Raw genomic sequence first — 24,112 nt, 5'->3', positions numbered from 1 at the left:
ACGTGCCTTATGACCTACCGTACGACTTCTTCAGATGGTGCTGCGTATAGGGGAGGTCAAGCGAAGTAGCGTATTATGAGGGTAATGAGCACCGACATTTGGCGCCTCGATGCCAGCGCCTTTGTGTACGGGGGACGCGTGTGAATTGAGGCACCCTCCGCTGTTTGTTTCTTGCGTGTCGGTGTCGCTTCGTCTGGCGGGGTCAGGCTCGCGCACCCTTCGTATATGAAGGAGGATCCATTAAGATTTAAATGCTCCTATAAAGGCCCCTTTCACTTTCGTGTTTTGCCAGTTCCTATGAAAGAGATATCAACCATAACTTTTCACATGCGTGGTAGCGCTTGGCGACAGCTCTGGCGGTTTCACTTTTTTAGCGGAACCCACTTCACGAGCCTTCAACAGGGGAGTCACTGCAAGGCACGCGCTCACGAGCTCTGGGCTTTTCCTTGTTCCTCGGTGATTTTGTCAGTTTTTTTCTGCTAATGCCACTGTGCGTGCCGGGGATGCTCGTAGGTCGACGCCGGGCGCGCTCTCACGAGCGTTCGCGTTTTCTTGGTATTTTGTTCTGCCAACAGAACAGAACTAAAGGCTTGCACAACAGTTCCGCTGTTGAAGTAATTGTTAGCGAAGTGGAATCGGCCGGCAGAAATTTCGCAAGAGGCAGCGTATCGCTCGGACCTCGACCATGTTCCCCAAAACTTAAGAAACACAAATTTAAACAAAAAATAACAATGGCTTAGCTCGGCTATGCCAGGATATACGTAGCGGGAGCTAAGGTTCAGCTGGTTATTCATAGGTTCCCTGGTTGTCTAGGAATTGGCTGCTTATCATGCTTACTGCGCTAAAACAATTTACAGTCCAGTCCAGTCCAGTACAGTCAGTGCTCCTCGTGCATGCGCAGCCCGGCTCTCCAGGAGCCACGCAAAACGGCTATCAAGTGGCTCCGGCGCAGCGTCAGACTTGGCTACTGCGCAACGGAGGCGCACAGCTGGGCACGCGCCGGCACCAGTGCGTCTGCCGCGGTTATGACGTGACTCCTCGGGAATGCACAGACCGGTGAATGTGCAGACCCAATTCTCTACACACCCGTACTCCAATTGGGTTGGATTTCCAACCCAATACAATACAATTTAATTTCTTTCAATCCAAACCAATCTGAATACAATCGAATTTAATCAAATCTAATCTAATCCAATCCCATGCTCCTCGCGCCTGCACAGCACTGCCCTTCAAGGTCCACGAGAAACTGCTCAACCTCGGACAGTGTAGCTTACGCTACAAAAGGAGACCTCCCAATTCAGTTATGAGAGACTAGAGAGGGCCCACGCCACCGCCCGACGTTTATTCGACCGGACAGACATCAACTTTGACTAACCCCACCTGCTCAGATTGGAAAGAGATCGCATGGTGTCTAACCAAGTTCTGGATCATTACAGATTAGCAGTACGAAACTAGTCCACCACACACCGCAATTTTACCGTATAGGACCCAGACACTTGCAGACGTTACTACCACGACATATACTCGGAATATTGCAAGCTATGTGCGGGCAGGGCGGACCTCTAGTGCATGTTATGGGCGTGTCCTGCCGAGCAGAATCAAAACGGTGGAGGAAATTTTCTAGGAGTAGTTTGTTTAATGGAACGAATATGGCGTTATGGGAGACTGTTTCTCAGCCCCGACGGGGAAGCACAACTTCGAATCGTCCGAATGGCCAAGGCATCCTCCAGAATCCATGAACTTCTCGTTGACGACTGAGGAGGAGGGAGAAAGACGAGTGGAAGACACAAGTCTTGCCGAGTTACCACACCGGAATTAGAATGGCTCTAATTCTGTTCCACCTTTTCTGCACCCCGGAATGGAAAGGTAATGCAATTACGACATGCGTGAGAGGACTGTAATAGGAATGCAATTATGCCCCTTTTACCCAGAATGGAATAGGTGTGAGAAAGGCTCAGTTTTCAGGCAAGCTGTTTCGATCTTAAGCTCCGACCTATAGCCAGGCTGGCTCTGGAACTAGCATTACTGCAACCAAAGCTGCCAATCGCTGTCTTTAGTTCTTCGGCGGCTGCTGTGAACTCGAGGTCCTGAGGGCCCCAGCTGCACAGTGCGGCCTCTCACGGCTCGAGCACTTTAGTGCGAATAATTGGGGCTACTGGTGTGTTCAGGTGAGGCAATGAGAAATGGGAGTGAGGCAATGGGAGTGAGGCAATGGGTCTTGGATGCTGGCTGGCGTGTGGCAATGTTGGTGGATATATAATGAGGTGTATGATATGCAGCAAGCTAAGGTACGGGTATGTGTTATTCTGTAGTTGCCTCCAGAATAGACCCTATTCTCGGACGAGCTTCTGTTGCGGTAGAGGGTAGGCAAAGGTAACGAATGGCAGGAGCCGCCGCAGGCGCCCTGGACTGAGGTATTATCCCGCTTTCAAGCGCGAACCTCCTTGTTTAATAAATTTTTTACCATCACCAGCACCGCCTGCGAACTCGTGGATGATTGTGGTTACTCGCGGTTAATCCACCGAAGCGTAATCTCTACACAGGAAAAATGTTCTTGCACCCAAGTGGTGCCGACTTGACTGCTCTGCGCGACTACCGTCATATTCAGCAGCCGCGCAATTGCCAGATCCTACAGCGGCGACCGTGGCCACCCTTCCCTGCCATGGAGATTCCAATCTTTGTTGCCGTGGATCTCATCTAAGGGGGTAGCAAGTATGAACAAATCTTTAAATGGCAGTTGGCAGCCTGGATAAAACAAAACGCTATGTGTCGAAATTAAAAAAAAGACATTTTAACGAATAGGGAGCGCTTGTGACACGTCCGCACAGGGAGATCCTGTGCGCCAACATAATTCCAAAACGGCGCCACACCTGTGCTGGGATGGCATTTGTGACCCCTTAACGCTCAAGAGTTCACTTTTGGTATAAAGAATACAAGTTTTATTTCGCGCACAGAACGGGCGCCATCAGGTATGTAGTAGGAAGGGTGGCAGGTCTGGATACATTATGAAGACGATAGTCTTTCTTGGAGTGCTTATACGCAGAAGTTTTGGTCTGCCTTATGTCTGTCTGTGTCTGTGACTCAATGCAGCCACTCTGCCAAAGTGGAACAAAACTCGACAATTGTCTTATATACCCCCCGCCAAATCTCAACATGTAAATGCGGTGTCAATATTCATACTTGTCAACATTGTTGAACAAGAACAGGACATTACGCAAATATAAAGTAGCAAATCAATGATACAGGGTATATGCAGTGTTCCTTTATTAAAAAAATAATGGATGCTTGGTTTTTGCGATAGCAAATGACATACTACATAAACGGCAGAAAACGGGCGCCCGCTCTTACCCACGCCACCTCCTGGAGGTACTTAAGGAATCAAATGGAAATAGAAACAAAATGTTCCACTAGAGAAGATCCACGTTCCGCTTGGAACGCTCGTGGAGTAGGGCAACGTGGTTCTATAGAAGTTGTAGAAGGGTGCCTCAATTCACGCGAGTCCCCTGCGTATGGCAGAGCTGGCATCGAGACACCCGACTTGGAGCAGTGGCACGAGGTGAATTTAAATTGACTTGAGCAAACCTCTAGAGAAGGGAGGCATTTACTAGGCAGGGGCACCGTTCGACTATCGTCTTTCGTCGATATTTGCAACCAAAGAAGCAGATGCGAGCCATTTTTATTGGTGAGCCTCGCTCAAGCATTACCTGGCTCAGGAGACAAAAAACGCGCTTTTCACGTTGTGCGTGTCACCAGAAACTTGGGCGCCAAATTTCCGTTAGATGCGAACGCTGGAATGCATTTTCTTCGAACACTCTATTTGTGTCGGCATGCGGATATTCCTCGGCCTTGCGTCTTTAGTGGCTTCTAAGGCACGTATTGGCATCTCTGACATATCGACTGGGTGGTACGCGTGATATGGCTGAACAAAAAACTTTTGGCCCTCTCCACTAGCGGGAAACCTGGGGAGGGGTGAAGCATGCAGTGTATAAGTGTATTCTTGGCACCATGGAGTTTTTGACAACGGAGATGAAACCTTGGGGGGGGGGGGGGGGGTAGAGTTATACAGATTTGCTGTAAAAGCCTCTTGTGTTTGAACAGCATGAAGCTCTCTAGCGCAAGGTGTAAACGAGTGTCCCGGCGTTTCTTTAGTACGCGCTACGAAGCACTCCAGCGCGAAGCGGAAGCGAGTGTCCCAGTGTTTTTTTAACACGCGTTATGTTCTAGTGCGCAGAGTAAACGAGTTTTTCCGTGTTTTCGTACCGTGAATACATGAGACCACAATTACAACGATGACGACAGGAGACGCCAACAGCCGCAGCCCCTAAAAGGCTGATGCTGTATCATGAAGCTTTATTGGGCAAGGGGTTGCTGGTGGCCCAAGGAAAAATGTTAAAATGGTGAAATAAAACCAGCCGGACGGCTGGCGAGGAACGTGTGGAGGCAGGTATACCATGGTCCAATGTTAATCCTAAAGTACACGATTTGAGGTCTACAGTCTTCAACCGTAGCTGTGCTTCGCGTACAATGAGTTTGGCGTTGCATTATACGCGGCAAAGCACAACGATAAGGTTTCCGGACGTTATGCCTGAATATAGGTCTAACAAACGCTATTGGTGAAGGCTCTTGGTCATAACAACAAATAGGAGAAGAAAGGAGCAACAAATGGTAACGATGAAAATGCTGAAATGTGGCCTGTTAGTGGCTTCGCATGCTTTCAACATCTTACCCATAGAAATGGAAAATGCGGAAAATTTAGCGACACTAAATTTAGCGGCATAACTCGGTGACATAAATGAAAGAGCAGTGATGCTCGCGCATTCTGGCACCCCCAGATAAAGCATTTTTTCCGTGATAGTTCCTTTCTATATATCTTTCCCTGCACGGGATGTCCTCAAGCTGCTGCCATCCCTCGACGTTGACGAAGTGCCTGGATATTTTTCCAATTCTCAACGAGTCTCATATTGTCAGCGTTATGTTGATTCGTAACCCGTAACCCCCCAAGAAGATTTTTCTGCGTTCAGGAAAAACAGGAATGGAATTAGATTTCATGCCCATTCCAGGATGGCCTTCCATGGTCATTCCAAAATCGGCAAAATTTTGGCCTTCCGCACACTTGAAAAAGATGGGATAACCAAAAGTTTTAGTTACATGAAATAGAATGGGGCTGCCAATTCCGCAACAATAGAAAATACCACTTTCTGCTTTGCCGCTTTGCGCTTGACCCCAATCACGAGCACGTTAAAAGTTGCTACTAATACTACCAAAAAGTACATGGAGGTATGGACTCGATGTTGCTTGAGGCACTAAAACATGAGCAAGATATGCTTCGAAGCAAGGCTAGGAACAATAAAACAGCGTCAGTGGATAGCTGGTGCATAGACACCTCCACTTTATAGCGGAAAAATTCAAGGGTGACTAGAACGCTAAAGATGAAATATTGAAGTAACAGTCGAGAATCACAAACATGCAAGATAACCCGTCAGGTAGGGGACGTATTCACGAATAAGAAACAAGAAATGGAAGCGAAAACTTCATGCAGGAGCACAATGTAAGGAAATTTGGTGTGAATACGGAGAATGTCTGCGTTAACTGCCGCCATAGTAACAGTTTTTTACTTTTGATGCTAGACCAAGTTGCTTGAAGATAACGCGCTTTGTGGGAAAGTTACCCAAAATTATGGGGAACGTCAGTTTATGCAAAAAAACAAACGATTAGGTACATTCTTTGGTTGTGATTGTGTCCACCGAATATATACGAGAGAATAATTAGTCAGTTCGAAGTGATGGGTTTACAAGACGTATGGAGAAATGCTGTAGACGTGACCAGAAGAAGAAAATATTTTTGGTGGAGGAATAGAGAAAAGGGATAATAAAGTAGCAGCTGTGGGAAACAAAGTGTAGTTTGAGCCTGCCGCTAATAGCAGCTATAATGTAAAAAGGGTAGAGCAACAGAGATGCTTCTGCTTTGGTGTAACCTTACATGTCATGAATAATACAAAGCTGATAGCACAATCAATCAATCAATCAATCAATCAATCAATCAATCAATCAATCAATCAATCAATCAATCAATCAATCAATCAATCAATCAATCAATCAATCAATCAACCAATCGATCGATCGATCGACCGATCAAACAATCAATCAATCATAAATTGATTACTCGATCGATCAATCAATCGATCGAACAATTATAAGTGATTCAAAGAACCAACCATTCAACTAATGGACGAACCAATAAATTATTATTTAATCAATTGATGAATGGCTGAATTAATGAATCAGTCAATGAATCAATCAATCACCTAATAAAAATCAATTTTGAGTTTATCATGTAAAACAAAGAATTTTACGCCACCATCTTGGTAGTTCTAAAAAAGCTATATACAGTTGCAATGGGCTATATGCAGGGAAAAAATTGAATTGGTGCAAACTTTTTATGTTTATATTTACAGCTTTAAAAAAACTGGTTGTATGTAACATATTGAATTGAAAACACGTATACGTTCCATCAATTGCGAATTGTTAACGTCACAGTTGATGAGACCGTCACTTTAAGTGAATGACGACCGCTAATAGCATTTCGGTGTAAAATAAGGATGAAACAAGGTGGAGCTTTAAGAAACGGGGCCGACTGCCTTGAAAGTAACTACACACCTCACCTGTTTTGTTTTTTGTTTTTGTTTTTCCCAGGCGGTGGTTGAGTCCAGCAGATCGTTTTGAAATGATGTGCTACGAGGATCTGAGAAAAGAATTCTATTACCCTCCCCAAATGAACGTTGTCAGCGCCGGTATAAATATGACATGGCAGATATCCAACCACTCAGATCAACCATTTACCATGAACGCGTTTTTCCCTCTTATCTATTGGCATGATTTTGAAACGCAACCGGGTCAAGTGCGTTTCTTCAACAACTACACAACAATTCACAAGGATATTACGTACAAGTGGACGCACCCCAGAAACATATCTTCAAGATCAGCGGTATGTACACCTACTACTATGAATTAGGGAACTAAGCCTTTTTCTGTTTTTCTAAACGTAGTTCTTGACGTGTTTTATGCAGAAATGGATTATAGTCGGGGGTTGTCGTGCGTCCCTTGGCCGGCGTGCGCAGCTGGTCTGATGATGATTGTGGCATGATGCCCCTAGGGATTGGCTAACCAAACAATCAGAGAAGCATTATAGTCGGGGGTTGTCGTGCGTCCCTCGGCCGGCGTCCGCAGCGCGTCTGATGATGATTGTGGCATGATGCCCCTAGGGATTGGCCAACCAAACAATCCATCACGAGATAGCTTCGCGTTCAACCACCATGGTCATCTTCCCGTAGGGGAACCGCTGAAGAAGAAGAAGGAGAAGAAGACAAAGCTGCGAAGAGGAGGGCTGCGTGAGTTTTGGCTACCGTTATCCTCCTCGGCCGGCGCATCTTCCCGATCTGAACCCGGTCGAAGAGCGGCTCATCGCGCCTCGACTCCCCTTCATGAGCATCAGGCGGCTGACTCGAGGCAACGGGCAGTTTGGAATCAAGGGACAGGCGGTGAACGTGCCCATCGACGTATCGAAGGTTGTGCGGTGCCTTCCTCGCATGGTACCCGAGGACGTTGCGTTCGACGTTCGCATTTCTGCATCCTCACAATCCCCCTCGGGGAGGTGCGGGGGAATTATTTTGTTTGTATTGCGGTGATTTATATGCCACTAGCACGGCACTTTAAATTGTTTTTTTTAACTAATGTAATGAGCGATCGTGCGCCAAACAGGTGTTGTGTCAAACTAGTGCAATTTGTCACTGACTAACCGATTAATCTGCCCTTCTGTAGCCCGCTGGAAGACCTTGTCTATTCAAGGTGATGGTAATGGCGACACCGCCAACACCGAGCCCTTGTGGCTTGGACCCACCCACGCCCTGGCTGTGCTTGGCTTTGCCGTGTCCGGGGAAAAGGGCATCCTGGTGGCTGAGCCAAAGTCGGGGTTGTTTTGGACCTTCATGGCCAGGCGGAGGCAATACGCCACTTTGGCCCTCACTTCTCGTGGACGGTGTCCCCAGTAGGACCCGCCGTGGGAGCAATCAGCCAGTCGCCTTTTCCTGTCCTCTTGTGCATTGTTTTCATTTGCAAATTCATTTCCTAAGCCTGTCCTGTCATCTTCTCTCTTCCCCATTTCTCCATTCTTCTCCAGGCGTTGACGGTTAACCCAGTTCGAGGACATCACTCTAGGTTCCGACCACAGGGTTATAGTGGCGAGCTACACAAAGTGTGCTGCAAAGCCACGTTACCTTGTTGGGCTCGGTGGTGGGCGACTGGCCTTGCCACCGAATTGATTCCATGTTCTATGGATACTTTCTTGATTCCCGCCAAACACCGTCATCGACTTCATAAAAGGGGTCGCACGGAAGCACTCCGAACCCAACCTCCTCAGGAAGCTTTCAGCAAATACCTATTGGTGCACTCTACCGACGAAAAACCTATCACTGACCTGCCAGTCTTCTTCGTTACCAAGTGCAGACAACATTGTTGGGAAAGCGTACAATACCAAAAAAATTCCCTCTGGAGACATCCTTGCTGACGGTATGCGAAAAAATGAATGTGAGAACCTCCTGAAGCGAGAAAAAATGCCAACTTGACCAGCACCGTTTATTTATTTATTTTTTATATATTTATTTATTTATTTATTATATATTTATTTATTTATTTACTTATTTATTGTACCTTCACGGCCATACGCATTGAAGAAGGAAGTGGGTTTTACAAAAAAATGATTCGGAAAGTATGTAAAGAGGAGTACAGATCTCAACGTTTTCTTAATAAATAATTTTAGCTGATGACAAAGTTATGACACAAAAGCATAATAAAAAAGATATTGTGATCAGGATGCCGGGCTCTGTACTAAACCGACGGGTATGCGTCGGTGTCTGTGGGGCTGATGAGTGCTGAGCTGCTAGAAGACGAGGCCGACGACGATCGGACTCGTTTCACTTGGTGCATGGATCTGGAGGCTCTGCTCTGGCTTCATCCTCTGGCTTCCTCCTTCCACCTTTGTGAATACAATACCCTCGCCGTAACATTTTGGTTGAGAAGCTGGGTATGGCGTACCCCGCACCTCCATTACTTATTGTAAGTAATCTTAGTACACAATGCTAGCTACGAACACATCAGAACACACACGAAAAGAAAAAAATCGAAAGGGCACACGTCACAAGTAACCTCAGTTTAAATGCTCGCTAGTGCCGCCGAAACAGCTGATAATTGGCAATTGTAGCCATCGCGCCAGGAAGCTGGTTCCATTCCTGGCTGGTGCGTGGGACTAAAGACTCAAAACACGTTCTTGTTTGGCATACCGGTATACCAACATTGTGCGGATGATCTATACGAGATGACAAGTAGGACGGTGAAAGAAGAAGATTAGCTCGGAGGTGTGGGCTGTTATGGAAAATTTTATGAAAAAGGCACAGGCGAAAGAACTTACGACGGGAAGAAAGGGAAGTCAGTTGCAACGAGTTTTTCATAGCTGTAACGCTTGCCCGTTCGATCGTAATTGTGTTATTTGGACCACTTCGGCGAGTTACTTTGGACCAATTCTGGGCCTCTGAATAGATAGACCTTGCTGGGGTCCCAAAGTGAGGCAGCATATTCTTGGTTTGGTTTGGTTTGGTTTTATTGTTTGCCATATTTCAGTGAATAAATGTCTCAAAAGTGTTTAAGTGGTCGCATTCCTATTTAGAGCCCCTGGTGATATTTGTAGCACGAGATCAGGCTGGTGCTAAGACTGGTGCACGGCTCATCATGATCAGGATATCGAGGTCTTTCATGATTTTATGTCATGTTGCCCGACAATTCGATACATGCCCCCTATAATGATGATGATGTTTAATGGCGCAAGGCCGACAAAGGTAAAGGGCGCCATGGCCGTAGTGAAGGAGATGAAAAAATGTGTAGTAAAGGTATTATATAAAATATTTACTAAGAGAATTGGTGTAGAGGGCCATATGAAGCAGAATGAGTATACTAAAAGAAATCGTATATAGGGTCATATTAAAACACAGTGAGTATAGACACCTAAGCTGTGAGGCCCCAGGTTCCTACAGGTTCCTATTAAAGGAGTACTGACACTCAATTTGTCGCTTTCAGGTTTTATGGTTTAAAAAATACCTATTGGCCAAGTAATTACGAAAATCGAACCGAAAGCCGTCAGCCGCCAACATAGAATTAATTATAGCACGTCTATTACAACCAGTTTCAAATTCGGTCGCCGCGCGGGAAAATGGCCGTTCGACGGCCAGCCTGCAAGTGGTCTTACGTCACGGTCTCACCAGTGACGCCAGGGACGTTAGCCGCATCGCCTGCTACGATTGCACATGGTGCGCACTCGCCCGCGCAGTCGAGATGTCGTCTGAATCGTCAGACTCGGATGAGTCGCTGCCCCCAACAGACAGACAGACAGACAGACAGAACAACTTTATTTGGCCAGTCGATTAGGCCGGCGACGTCTTCGGTGTCGTCCGTTTTTTAATATAAATGCGGCTCGAACCGGCGCAGACCGTGATAGCAAGAGCTTGTCGCCACTCTTCTAACCAATCTGATCGCGAAAAAGGAGTTCGACATGCGAGAACGTAGATGTTAGTGTGGTGAAAAATTGTGCTAGGGGTTCTTATCAGCGCTGAATTTAAAAGCGGCGTTCAGATATTTGCAGTGATGGTAAGCCTACGCTGACCGGAAGCGGAGGTTCTGCGCTCCGACCCAGCACTGCCGGCACCGCGGTGCGGCGAGCGGCCGAAAGATGGCGCCATCTGCGCGCTAGAATCAAAACAGGCCACGGGAGATGTCTTGGTCACCGATCGCTGAAACCGCAATTATCGCCAAAATAAAGCTCCACATGCGAAAAAGTGGATGATAGTGTGGTGAAAAGTTGTGTAAGGGATGGTCATTCGCAGTTGTAGAGACAGCGGCGATCAAATATTCGTCACGATACTAAGCCTAAAGTTCCCAACACCCAAGCTGACCCGAGCAACGCCGAGCCCGCTGGCTCGGGCGACAGTTCTTGCGGCCACTCAGTCCAGGTTTAGCGCTGCATGTCGTCGCGTGGAAAATCATGAATCTTGGCGTCGTCGTTCATTTGCTCGGACACGCTTGCACCGAGCAGTACTTCGCATTCCGCGAGCTCTCCAAGCACAACTTGGGGGAGCTCGGCGACGGGCACCGCCGCGATGGTGTGCGTCGCGCGGTACCGGCACCGCGCAGTTTTCGGCACCAGTGCAAGGGAACATCATGCGCCGGCCATGAACTGAAGAGCAAAGACGTCGAACACGCAAAGTGCACAAAGTTTACAAGCATTGCTCACACGTAGGTGCACCCACGTCTCCTGCTCAAACGAATACCACCGACGACAGCAGCGCAGGATATCGTTTCCGGTTCCGAAAACGACTATATGAAGTCACCCTGAGCCGGCCAGACACACCGGCCAATGTTTCGTCATGCCGAAAGCGATTTCGCTAGTGCTGCCAATTTGTGGAAGCTCGCGGCCGGTACAATAAAAAAAAAAAACGATTTTGGGTGTGATTCCGGCCGCGGATCGCTGCAAAAATTTCTGTGAGGCATCTGTACAAGCTACGGAAGCCAATTATATCATTTTTTAGGCGTGAAAAGTTGGTGTGAGTACTCCTTTAAACCATAGTGAGTGTAGGCACCTAAGGTGTAAGACCTAAGGTTCCGCTACTCTTTTACTGAAGGCCATTAACGCAGGTGAAGTTATGGCCTGTACAATATGTATTTTAAAAAGTTAAAATCTGCAAGCTAGCTAAAACATCTTTGTAAGAGAACATAGAATGGTCGATAGGAATCATGTACGTTGCAAGGGAATGGTATTTGTCTAAGCATATTTAAAGCGACGTTTCCTTTCGATGTTACCCATATCACATTCAATATGCATGTGAAGTACAGATAGCTGACCCCACATCGATGACACTGAAGCTTGTTTGTGTCAGTTAACAAGTATGAATGCATGACGTGCCTGGCCAATTCTAAGCCTGCACCAGGCTACCTCTAAGGATTTGGCATGTTTCTCAGCAGAAAGTGTTTCTAGTTTAGGTTTAATGACGTGTAAGTTATTATCTACTGCTTTAACCCACTGTTGTTTCCAGCGATATCACAGTTTAATTCCTCTTCGCAAAAGGGTTTAGGTGTTGAGTTGGAACTAGGTTTATGTCCATGGTGTCACAAAGGGCTGCTTCAGTAGCACTTGGGTCAGCGGCTTCATTTCCCGCAAAGCAACAGTGGCTCGGGACCCAGAACGTTGCGACAGCAAGCTTGAGACTATAAGCCGTGTACAGAGTACCGCAATTAAAGTTGGAGTTTACTAGCCTTTAGGGATGAAAGCTTTGAAATAACACTCAGAGAGTCTGTGTGTATAACTAAGCTTTAAATGTTGTGTTGGAGAACGTGGTTCAAAGCTAGCAGGATACCGTATACCCCTGCAGTATATATAGTGGTGTTCCTGTTCATTGTTTTAGACGAAGTGAATAGAGGCCGTTTGCAGCACAAGACATGCTTGCAGAAGTCTTCGAGGTATCCGTGTAGAATTCAGCTGCCTTTTCATTTGCCCCTGAGTGGCACAAAGTGCTGAGCAAGAACGAGGTTTGCTACATTTCTCTTTTGTATTTCTCGGAAGGACATGTCACACCTAATTGGGCAAAAGCCCCATGCAGCAAATAACTCATGAATAGAGGTTCAGTAAACATCAGTAAGAGTAACTTAGAAGTCTTTTACTGGGCGTGACACTGCTAAAGGAAAAGGAGGTGCTAAGGATGGTCGTTTTTCAAACAGTTGAATACTAGTGTTTTTTTTATTAGTGTTCAAAGGGTTTCCTTCCGAGAAGTGATCATTGCAGCACACGTGGGGGCTGTGTAAGTGCTCGCGTACTCTAAGGACCACTGAATGGATTCAACATGAAAGGATGGAATGGGGCTCGTTCAATATGCACCTGTGGCCAAGCGAAGCCCCAAGTTGCGTACCGGGTCCAACGTTTTAAGCGTTGTTTTGCTTGCAGACTGGTATACAATACCCATAGTCTATCCTTCACCTTACAAAACTATTTAGAAATGCGAGCAGATACTTTCTATCCGTTTCCCATGACTGACCGGATAGCACCTTTAAAATGCTCATCATATTGAGACATTTCATTTTTAGTAGGTTGATATGCGGAATGAATGTGAGTTTGGGGTCAAGTGAAATACTCACAAACTTGTGCTTATTTTTCGCAGGTATGGGCTCACCTTTTAGCGTAATGGAGGGAAGGGGATGGACGCTGCGCCGCGTTGCCAGGAAAGTAGCATAACAGTGCTTTTATCAGCATCAAATGTGAACCCTTTTTTTTCTCAGCCCATGTAACCAGTCTGTGGACACTTCATTGGATCTGGTGTTCATATATAGATGAATAACGTGACCTAAATATACCTTGAATGTCGTCCAAATAAGAGGAGTACAAAACAATGTGGGGTAGAACATGTTTTACCAAATTTATTTTAACAAGGGAAAGTGCGCATCTCAGAACTTCCCATGGGTGACGCCATTTTCTTTAACAAAGGTTCCATACAGCAGATTACCCACACGAACACACGAAATGGGTGATTTAGTCCTTAACAACATTGAGCATGCTACCGGTAAGGCCAAATGACTGCGAATCCAGCAATATAAGGTATAGCCTTGTCCTTTCATACCCCTTCTCCATGTCAGACAACACAGGAAATGCAGTCTCGTTAATGGGTGAAGGCGCCTTTCACATACGATTCAAAAGCAACGAGACTATCTGTAGTTGATTTTACAGAACTAAAAACTCTCTGATTTCTTTCTAAAAGACCATGAAACTCATGAAAACAAAGGCGCCGAATTATAATTTTTTGAAGGGCTTACATGAGGCTTCTCAAGGCAATAGGCCTGCAACAAGAGACAGATTTTTTTCTTTGTTTAAGACGCAGTACAACTATAGCCTTATTTTATGTTCTTGGAAATTGACCTAGATGTCATACTTTGTTATCAAGACAGAATAGTGCATTTCCAATCCAATACAAATCAGTTGCATTGAGAGTGTCACTGTGTAGGTGTCTAATCATGTCATAACCATATCTATCCACCCCAGGGACTGACTTACCACATGTCATGATTGAACTAATTACAACATGTCAAATAATGCATTGTATTCCACATTTGAACGCTGCTGCACATTTAAGGGCTGACTCTCAGCTGCCTTCTTGTGCTTCAAAAATGCCTTTGTATGATGTGAAGAACTGAATACATGTTCAAATTGTTTCCCAAGAGCATCTGCTTGATCTTGATCTTTTACAGTGTTACCTACACTACTTACTAGGGGAAAGGATGGGTGTTGAAGCCTTTTAATTTGTTTATTCTAGTCCAGGCTTTCCTAATATCTGTATTTTATAGACGATATAAACCTGGTGAAACTTTCGTTTGTTGCCATACGACGCGTACGTTTCCTTTTGACATTTGCGTATTAAAAGTTCAGCAGGTTGTCGGCAGTGGGATAGCTACGTAAAAGTGCGCGTTGTTCTGTTCAGACCGTGGATGTGTGCAGTCCCCATTCCGCCATGGTCTGGTTTTGGGAAAGTTTTAGATACAGTCTCTGTTATGCTTTTCTGGCATTCAAGAATTTTGGCCGTAATTAGTGAAGAGGCTGCTTCAACATCAAAATGGCTTAAAAATGTAGGGGGGAGCCTCGAAAGTTTTTGGTATGTCCTGCAGTCCGCTGCTTGTAATTCAAATGTTCGAAGTTGTTCTGCCTTTACAGTCACTGTTGGTAGCTTTCGTTTTACGGGAAAACAGCCACTGCCATAGGGGTTTGGTTATTACCTTCGACTCAACCATAGGCATTAATACTTCTGAGCCAATTGCCAGGTCTATTGGATGATACGTGTGGTGTGCGGAGTTCTAATACGTGGGGTATTTCTTATTAAAGATGCAACATCCGGACGACGTTAAAAATTCTTGAGAAAACCGCCCTCGCGCATCGGCTCGCACAGATTCCCAGATGCGGTTCTGCGCATTAAAATCACCCATTATGATAAATGGCTCTGGTCACTCATTGATCACAATTTAAAAATCAACGTTTGAGATACGATAGTCAGCCGCAATGTAAAGCGACCACTTTCTTACTGGTTTGACGACAATTAAGGCCGGAACAGCTACAGCCTCGGCTGACATCTCTATCTGAAAGTATTGACAAGCCACAGATTACTGTACTACTGTTGCCACACCACAAGACGGGTGGACGAAGTTTGCGCCTGTCTTTACGGAAGACGATGTACTGTCTTAAGAAGTTTGCGTGCGATGGGTGTAGGTGTGTTTCTTTGACGCACAGGGTTGTTGGTTTGTGATTGGAGAGGATATCACAAATAACGTCAAGATTTCGTAACAACGCTCATACAGCTCCACGGCCTAATATTTTTAGGAGCCATAAAAAACAACAAAAGCAAAGAAAGGTTCATGGGATCCCGATTTTTTAAAGTGCTATTTCTTATTAGGCTGTCTTTTCGGATTTCTTCTCTACAGAACAGGCTGTTTAGGTTAGAGAGTTAGTTCCGGGTGGCATGACTTTCCGGGCTTTGGTTTGGTCGGTTTACCCCGACCAGTAGGACCGCGGCGCTCTTGAAATGTCTCAGGAGAAGACGTGCATGGTGAGACATCCATGGCCCGAACCCCGGTTTCTGAAACTAAGTCAGTTTTGTGAGGATCAGACTTTGTGCTAGGGACCGCAGCCAGCATTGGACACAGCTGCAGCAGCAGTCACCGCCGAGGTAGCATTATGCTGTTGCACAGAAGTTTGAAGACAGGTCAACATCACTGACCTGGACAGAAGTCCTGCTGGTGGCTGTACTGCTGCCGAGTGGGGGGCTGCGACGGGACCAGGTCAGCCTCACTGCCCTGGATACCCGCATCTTCCAGAAGACCCCTCCCCCCCTGGCTAGCTGCGTCTGCGCAATTTTTTCCTGAGAGCGAGGCATGCTTCAGGGTGGCTTGTGGGAACGTTAGGTCCTTTGTGGCCTCCAGTTGAATTACTTCTTTTTCTTTTTTGAATGGTAGCACGCACGTGAGTAGGCATGGCGTGGTCCACTGCACTTTGGGCGTTTCAGTTGTTTATGCAATCGTCGCTGGTGTGTTTAGTGTTTGCGCCGTGAGCACCGATTTGTCGGCCTCTGCCCGACTGAGTACCATGGCCATATTTCTGGGTCTTGAAGCACCCTCCTGGATTTGGATATGTAAGGATGCATTAAACTGGCATTAAAGGCTGCATGGACAGATTCAGGAAGTCTTGGAAGATTGAATGTCAAAAAAAATGTGCTTTGTTCAGATTTCCCCATTTGCGCGACTGGTCGAAACGAATGACGAAGGATACCTGCGAAGCGACCCTTTTGACGAGAAATTCAACTATGACCATCATTGAATTTCTCCTTGCTTATGTCAAGTAAGATATATTTTTTCTACACCACAGTTCGTTTAGCAGTGTTCAGATGATCCGACCGGTTAGTTTGCTTTCGAGTGTCACCGACCCTTACGTAGGGCCTTTGAGCTTTTTTTCAGTTACTGCTATGTCCTGACATGTGGCTTAAACAGCGACCCTGTCGAGTCACCGTTCAGTTGTCTTGAGCAGTTTAATGGCGGCAATGACAAAATAGACGCCCGGATGGCAGCTTATACTGTGAAGAAACTGCTAAAGGTACCTTTTAAACCTCACCCATGTTAATGTTATGAAACAAGCAATGTTATTTTTTTTCAGGTTGCAATTCTTCAAGTGGCAAAAAGTGGTAATGCACCCGCTTCTTCTAAAATGAAGGTACCAATCCGGATGGCCGTTCACAATGTTGAAACCTACCCGATGCCAGTGACAGTTGTATTTGCTCCTAGGGAACTTGCCAGCGAGATCAACTTCGTGAACCAGTTCTCTGAAGTAGCAGACCTCGAGATAGCTCTTGCGGCATTCTTGGCTGGTTAAATTGCCCGCGTACGTGTGGATAAGGTACGGGTTGTTTCGACAATATTTCACAAACCGCATTTTTATTCTGGTTTAATTTTTTAGTCGCCCAGGCGATATAAGATTTATATATACTGATCGTAGCTTTCGATTCCACGTACTGGTTTGTTCTTCAATTATTAAACCTAAAATGGAAACGTGTGTGCTAGTGCCTGGTGCCTGCTTTATGGACAATTTCATTCTTGCTTTTCGGAGGCCTTCCGGTCGGGTAAAGCTTTGCTGCAGGCCGAGGATCTTTCACAACCAATTTATGGGCTGCGCAAGCTCATGGACAACGGAAACTTGACCTAAATTTTTGTAGTAGGCCTATTCAAGCTCACGTGCAACTTCGTAAGCCGGGTGATAAAATCACGAGAGGTCAGACGTAGTAGCCAGCTGTGCAAAATGATGTTGTCAGCACTTCTTCCGCTCTTTACACGCTGCCCCCAATTACTCTGCGAAAATAGCGACAGCCTCTACACTGAGAATGTTTGCAAAGTGGTTTCGATCAAGCTCTTACGACCCCCTGCTAGCAAACTGGTCGGACGATATTACCTCGACGGTAGAGCCACTTCCGAGGCTGTCTCATCAACCTCTTGAAAGGACGGTTTTTCGTTTGTAAATATATCTTTTATAACAATAATGTGTTTAAATAAAGCTTCTCTTTATTGGAATACTTTATAGACGTCATCTCTTACTTTATTGTTTCGAAAGAAAAAATCTGAGCTTTAAACACGTTTTTTTTGTTATTGCTGTTGTAGACAAACTAAAGGCCTGCATGAAACTCCCGGTTCAAACTTATTTCTTGGCTTCAAACAACAGTGTTCTACCAATGGGCTTGAGAATTTACAATGCCATTATGAAGTTTAACTTGATAATGACTTTCATTAAGGCGGATATGAATATATGTGAAACTGAATCCTAATGCTTCCATAGTTGGTGACTTTTCGGATATAAATCCGCAATGCAATAGGATACTGCGTGAAATTCCAGTGAAGGGGAATGCAGTAAACACATGGAACGTTATGCCAGTTTGTAGTATTGATGTTTGTAACTTCAGGATACATAGGAGGAATTTTCAGTCGCAGTAAGCTTCAACTTCATCGCGGACTTACTATTAACACTCAGCAAAAGCTCGAGAGAGCGCGCCTTGTGAAGGTTAAGGCTTTCGCAAAATGGTCGCTTTTGCAATATAAGTTTTAGCTCTCACATCTGTAAAAAATTGGATTTGCATTCGAATCCTGACCGACGGTTAAGCGACAAATCTGGGAAATAAAATGTTGTTCACTCACTGCATTCGTTCTTTCTCAAGATAGCCAAGAATAAAGGCATATCGGCGCAGCCATCCGAGCGTTTCACCCAAGCCTTCTCTGAAGAGCGTTTCCTCGGACGGTAGCGTCGCGGCAGCGGCAAAAAGAACTATACCCAGGACGCCGTTTTCACGTCGCATTGCAGGCCACACCTTGCGTGCTCTTGATCGAGGGGCCGTGGTTTCACCCAAGATACATAATTTATAACGAAAAGGACTTCTACATGGCCGATAGCTTTGGGAACATAGAAAACTTGGGTGGTAAAGCAAATGGGCGATCCCACAGCACACCAGGCAATTAGAATAAAACCAGATAGCACGTCGGCAATACCATCATTGTAAACTGCACGGGCACGGAAACAAAATGGCCCCGCTTTTCAAAAAATGACATGGTATGTACGTCACGATAAAAGGGAATTTCCTTTTATCTCGAATGTATACCGCAAAACCATAATTTGTTCTTCCCGTTTGTAAGGCGAACACATCACGCATTCGAGCTAAATAGTGCATACTACGATGTGATATCGATTGAAGAAGTGAAGGGAAATGGTTCGTTGTCACTATCCTTTTTTAAGAAATGACGACAGACCACGCTTAAATAGTTGGTTCTGAGATATTGCATTAACTTGAAGGAAAGTAACTTCTGAAGGCAAGTGAAAAGAAATTTTCACTACTGCACAAAGCATTTATTTAATTTAAACAGCTGTGTTATGATGAATGCTGCCATGTTGCCTCAGGCAAGAATGAAGTAGCACACAAAACAAGAGAAAACAGTATCATACAGTCACTTAGGTTTCATGGGCAGAGCATGCTTTTTATGCGAAATAACGCCAGTGATTGGGGAGAGTTTCACGCATGTCTAACAGCATGGGCCCCCTTTTGCAGTTACGGTTCACGAATCTATGGCGCGTGACAGTAGCCGGACCATTCTTAGACACGACTTTGCTCGTGGTGGTTGCACGCTTCTTTACGAATCTCTGCACAATGCTGACTAGTCCCATGTGTCAAACGCACCCTGTGTTGACGTGGCCGTCGATGATCTAACCAAAATTGTGCGAAAGGCTATGAACCAGAACATTTCAAAGCAGCGAATTTGTTCCACTAAGTTACCCTTTTGGTTCAGTCACAAACTGCAAGGCGTGCTTCGAAAAAAAAAACATTGCTTAAGGCTCACAATGACCCATCTTCTCTAGCAAGCTTCAAAGAATGTCGGTCCTCAGCGAAAAAGCTTGTTGCCCGGGTCAGAAAGGCGTTCACCCACTACACTGAATCATCTCTCACCCACTCCCCGTGGGAGTTCTGAGGGTATATTGAGTTCCGCACACGTAATGCACGCGATAGCACAACTATTCAGGATAATGACAAGTTTGTGTTTTACCCGGAAGACCTATGTGAACTTTTCGGGCGGCATTTTTCTTCGATATAGTCGACGTCCTCTGAAAGTGGCCGCAAACTGTGTTCCAGCCCCAGGAGCCAGTAACATTACCGAGAATGAGGTAGTGTCCACTATTCGCAAACGCCCATCGAAAAAGTCATCGGGCTGCGACAGCAGTACCTGCTTCATCGTGAAATGCTGTTGTGCTCTCTTTGCACCTCTTCTGTGTCACATCATATGCATATCACTTGTTGAGCTACATTTTCCACCAGACAACCAATTAGGCACTATCTTCCCTTTGAACAAGTCCGGAAGAGCCACTATCCCCGGAAACTGTTAGCCAAAGCCTTTTGTCTTCATTTTTCAAATTTTCATTTCATTTAGTCATACTGCAGGCCAAGATGCTGGTCCACGCAAAGAGGGCAATGCAGAGCAAGAATACAAACAACGCATGAACAGGATGCTACCAATAACATGTCACAAAAATTTTTTGAGAACGTCATGCATCGTTACCTTCTAGCAGCAATGCATCCACTCATAAATTAAAACCGACACAGCTTTTTGACCGGAAGGTCAGTAGAACAAATCTCGCATGTTTCCTAACGGCATCGACCCTACAGTTCTCTCTCGTCAACAGGTAGATACAGTAAATTTCGACGGTAGGAAGGCTTTAGACACTGTTATTCCTGACACACAGTTTCGAAAATTGTCCGCATAGTTCTATACAGTGAGTTCTGTCATTGGTTCGGTAGTTATTTAAAAGGCAGGCCCAGTTGTGTCTGTTATGAAGGCGTCACCCCCCGGTCTTTCGCGATGATAGAGGGGTACCTCAAGGCTCGACACTGGGCCCTCTGCTCGTTAGCATTTTATTAATGACACCCACCCTGTTATTAGGTACTGCTCCTCTCTCAGTGCGCCAATGATATGAAGCTCTATCGCGCGGTTTCTTCTCCGGACGATCGCATCCTGCTGCAAAATGACATCAACGCAGTTTCGGCATGGTGCGACAGCAAGTATTTCAGGCTTAATCTCTCCAAAACTATTGTTATCATATATACTCGTAAGACTGCCCCGCTCGTTTTCCCAGACTGTCTGTTTGGTGCACCTGCAAAACGCGCTACTGTACGGCGTGGTTTTGGTGTAATGATGGGCGTAAAATTACTTTTCAACTCACAAGTGAACAACCTAACCAACCACTGTCTCCGAACGCTTGGCGTGATTTCTCGGGCCACCAGTGAATTCACCGACCGATCAGACTCTGTCTCCCTCTACCGCGCCATAATTTCACTGAAGCTCGACTTCGCAAGTGCTATTTGGAATTGTTTAAGCGCTTTGTCGTCTCTTCGTCTAGAAAAAATTCAGAGGTGCATGACTAGAACCGTATTTTATTGTTACTCACTAGTGCGCCTATATATAGGCTTCTCAAGCTCTTGAATCTTGATGAGATATGTATTAGCAGTTCTGGGGTGACCTGGTTTTTCTTTTAAATTGCATTCAGTAAAAGTTTGACTGCCCTTGCCTTGTAAGGTCTGTCCACCTGCGAGTGCCAAGGAGACCACTGCGGCCGCATGGCTGCTCTCATGTTGACAGAACACCGAGCCTGGCTCTAGCTATCCGATGCCAACAGTGCGTTCGTATCTTCCCATGACTTTTTTTGCTATGGCATAGTTCTTTTTAAACGCTGCTTGAAAAATTTTACATTTTCAATGCACACGTTGTAGAGAGGTCGCACATGCACTTCTCCTTCTGTTCTTGTGTTTCTGCGCCAAAAGCACCACCTTGTGATGCTCGTTGGTGTTGATTAGGGCATCCTCTTCACAGCACCTCCGATCTCTTGTTGTCCAGAAAATGTTTGCACTTCTTTGATCACTCTCCTTTTTTATATACATCTACACATTTATTTTTACGCATTTTTTATTTGTTTCCCTTGCTACATGTCCTCTTTTGTATGCAATATATTCATTTACCCAGTGCTTCACAGGAGAAGGCCCTTGCGTTCTTGGTAAGCACTTTAAATAAATAAATAAATAAACAAACAAATAAAAAATAAAACAAAAAACATATAAATAATTACATAAATAAAAACCCGCAAATGACTAAATAAATAAACTGTTAGTAAAGTATATTCCTAGGCAAAATGGAAATTCACACTTGTGCAATCTCTATATCAGTAGGGAGCAGGAGCAATAGGAAAATTATTAGGTTTTTATTATAGTTGTAAAATTACAGCTTTTGTTTATTCGTAGCGCATTTACGGCCTACCATCGTAACAACTAACCAGGGTGTAAGAATAGTTCAGGTGGTGACACTCGGACTGAGGGCGCGGCCACATCTTGTTCGGCGCTCCCCCGGTTTTCGATGCCGCACGTACGTGGCGCTAGTGCATGGTGGCCCAGCCACGCTGCTCAAGAAGTTGTGCCAGCTTGCGCGCGGTTTTCCCGAATGCGTAAGCGAAGCCCAAAAAGGTATTAATTCTTATTACCTTAAGTGGCCATGAAGGCAAAATACAAGCTTGTTTCATTCGCAAGATTTTGTGTTCTTTTTTACCCCCCGCGCTTGTCCGGAAGAAAACCATACTTTATTTATTGCGAAAGTAATCAATTTAAGATAATATTTTGATGATCTTGCCAAAACGTGTGTTTCAACGACGTTTGCAATGAAATCATACGAACAGGTCTCTCAGCTGAAGTTGGTGAGGTGCGGAGACTTGTTTATTTTTGGTCAACCTAGTTGGCGCTACCACACCGCGGCAAGCTGTTTTCTGGCTTTTTTTTGTTTCCGACCGTATTAAAACCTGGCTTGATTTTTATCATAAATAAAGTAATTGTTTCGTGAAACATGGTGTTCAGTATACGGTGACGTAAGACACCATCGCTTGCGTCAATCGGCCAGTGCCCTCTCAGACAACCCCGAAGACCCGCAGTACTGTGCATTTAAACGAAGCAAAGTTAGCGCAGCACAAACTGCAGCTGCCACCTCAGACAACCCCGAAGACCCGCAGTACTGTGCATTTAAACGAAGCAAAGTTTGCGCAGCACAAACTGCAGCACGCATAGGTACTTCTGTGTTTACGTGTGTTTTCGTAACTTATTTCCACGGTTTGTCCCACCATTCTTACTGATATGAAAAGAATCTGCCCTAAATTTAAGCGCAAAGAGCTCGTTCGACATACCTATAAGTTCTGCCTAATTTGCATTTGCTTTTTCCGGCCTCCGCAATACCGCAGAGCTTGCTGGTATGACATCATAGGTTTTGTTACTGGAAAAGAGGTAGTGGGTCGCATGGCCATTCCCTTTTTTCCTAATTATACAGCTTATTTGAGCGACGTTTACGTAAGAAGTGGTGTCGTCATTATTCAAACGAGACAATCTTTTGAATGAACCAAACTTGCATTTTGTCTCGATGGCTCCTTTAAGGGTAAAAATCTTGCCGGTATCCATTTAAAATTTACCCCTCGTTCTAAGCGCAGTGACCCAAAACGATGAGCCGGGGTAACATAAAGGCTGTGCGAGGTTAAGATTAAGTCGCCTGCCCTTATTTCCGGCTAGCTTCGTTGCATATCAATTTCTTACTTTATGTATTGCTCGTAAACGGCATGGTTACGTCCTCATCTATTGCCATAGTGCGGACGCGCGTCTGGTTCCGAAGTGATTAGGCACTATGGGTACTGCGTGCTTGAAGCCATCCGCACAAGTGTACGCTTCACAAATGTGCTTTAATGAGAACGTTCATTCTATTCTGCTTCAAGTAGTCATGAAATATGATCCAGCAGCGGTTCTGGAAAATCAAGTTTCTTAAATGATCAACTAAAAACCGACCAGGTTAATTCATCGCTGCCCGAGTTGACAACAAATTGCGTAATTAAACGTTTCGGACGCGCCTCGAAATATAGTAAGTGAAGTACTTTTCTTGAAAAAAGACTACCATCCCTTCTTAACGAAAGTTGAGAGTTGTGCGAAAGCTAAGAGTGCGTCCAACCGGCGTTGAAGGTGCTTCTGATCGTTCGTGAAACCTTCACAGTCGTAAATCGAAAATGAACGAACCCACGCAATGATATTTTTCAGAAAAAGTAAACGTATCTACGAACGATTTAAAGGAATGCCGATACGAGGTTTGCGAGATAAAGGTATACCATTGTTCTCCTTCTTCGTGTACGATGCGGAATTGCCTTATCTATACCCGTTCCTTTTTTGCGATTTTCACATAGCCGTTGGGACACAATGGAAGCCCGGTTTCGCGCACGCGCCGCTAGTCTAGAGATCTTATGAGAGTTTTCGGTCGACCAGCCGGTATCCCAGGCAGAACAGGACCGTTCGGCCTAACTGAAGCCGATGTACTTTGGCCAGTGATTTTCTATCCGGCCTTTTTCGGGCAGGCGTGTACGGCTCGTGTCCACATGTGGGCGTTTTGGCTGT

The 24,112-nt window shown here is 45.3% G+C and overlaps 1 protein-coding gene across 3 annotated transcripts in view; it reads left to right on the top strand.

The window, feature by feature from the left end:
* Window positions 1-24,112, top strand: part of LOC144158919 (uncharacterized) — an 89,203-nt gene that overhangs the window by 42,411 nt on the left and 22,680 nt on the right. The window contains exons 5-6 of one of the 3 annotated variants that reach the window (XM_077690107.1): window positions 6,693-6,984; window positions 16,780-18,703. In XM_077690107.1, coding sequence (XP_077546233.1) covers window positions 6,693-6,984; window positions 16,780-16,995 — 508 coding nt within the window. In that variant the 3' untranslated portion in view covers window positions 16,996-18,703. Of the gene's footprint in view, window positions 1-6,692; window positions 6,985-13,252; window positions 15,990-16,779; window positions 18,704-24,112 lie in introns of those variants that run through there. The other 2 variants (XM_077690110.1, XM_077690108.1) reach the window with 2 other exon arrangements.

The sequence above is a fragment of the Haemaphysalis longicornis genome, unplaced genomic scaffold, assembly GCF_048455015.1.
Source record: "Haemaphysalis longicornis isolate Haplotype H1 unplaced genomic scaffold, Haemaphysalis longicornis Haplotype H1 scaffold_10, whole genome shotgun sequence".
Lineage (NCBI taxonomy): Eukaryota > Metazoa > Arthropoda > Arachnida > Ixodida > Ixodidae > Haemaphysalis > Haemaphysalis longicornis.
This window is presented reverse-complemented; position numbering and strand designations above follow the sequence as displayed.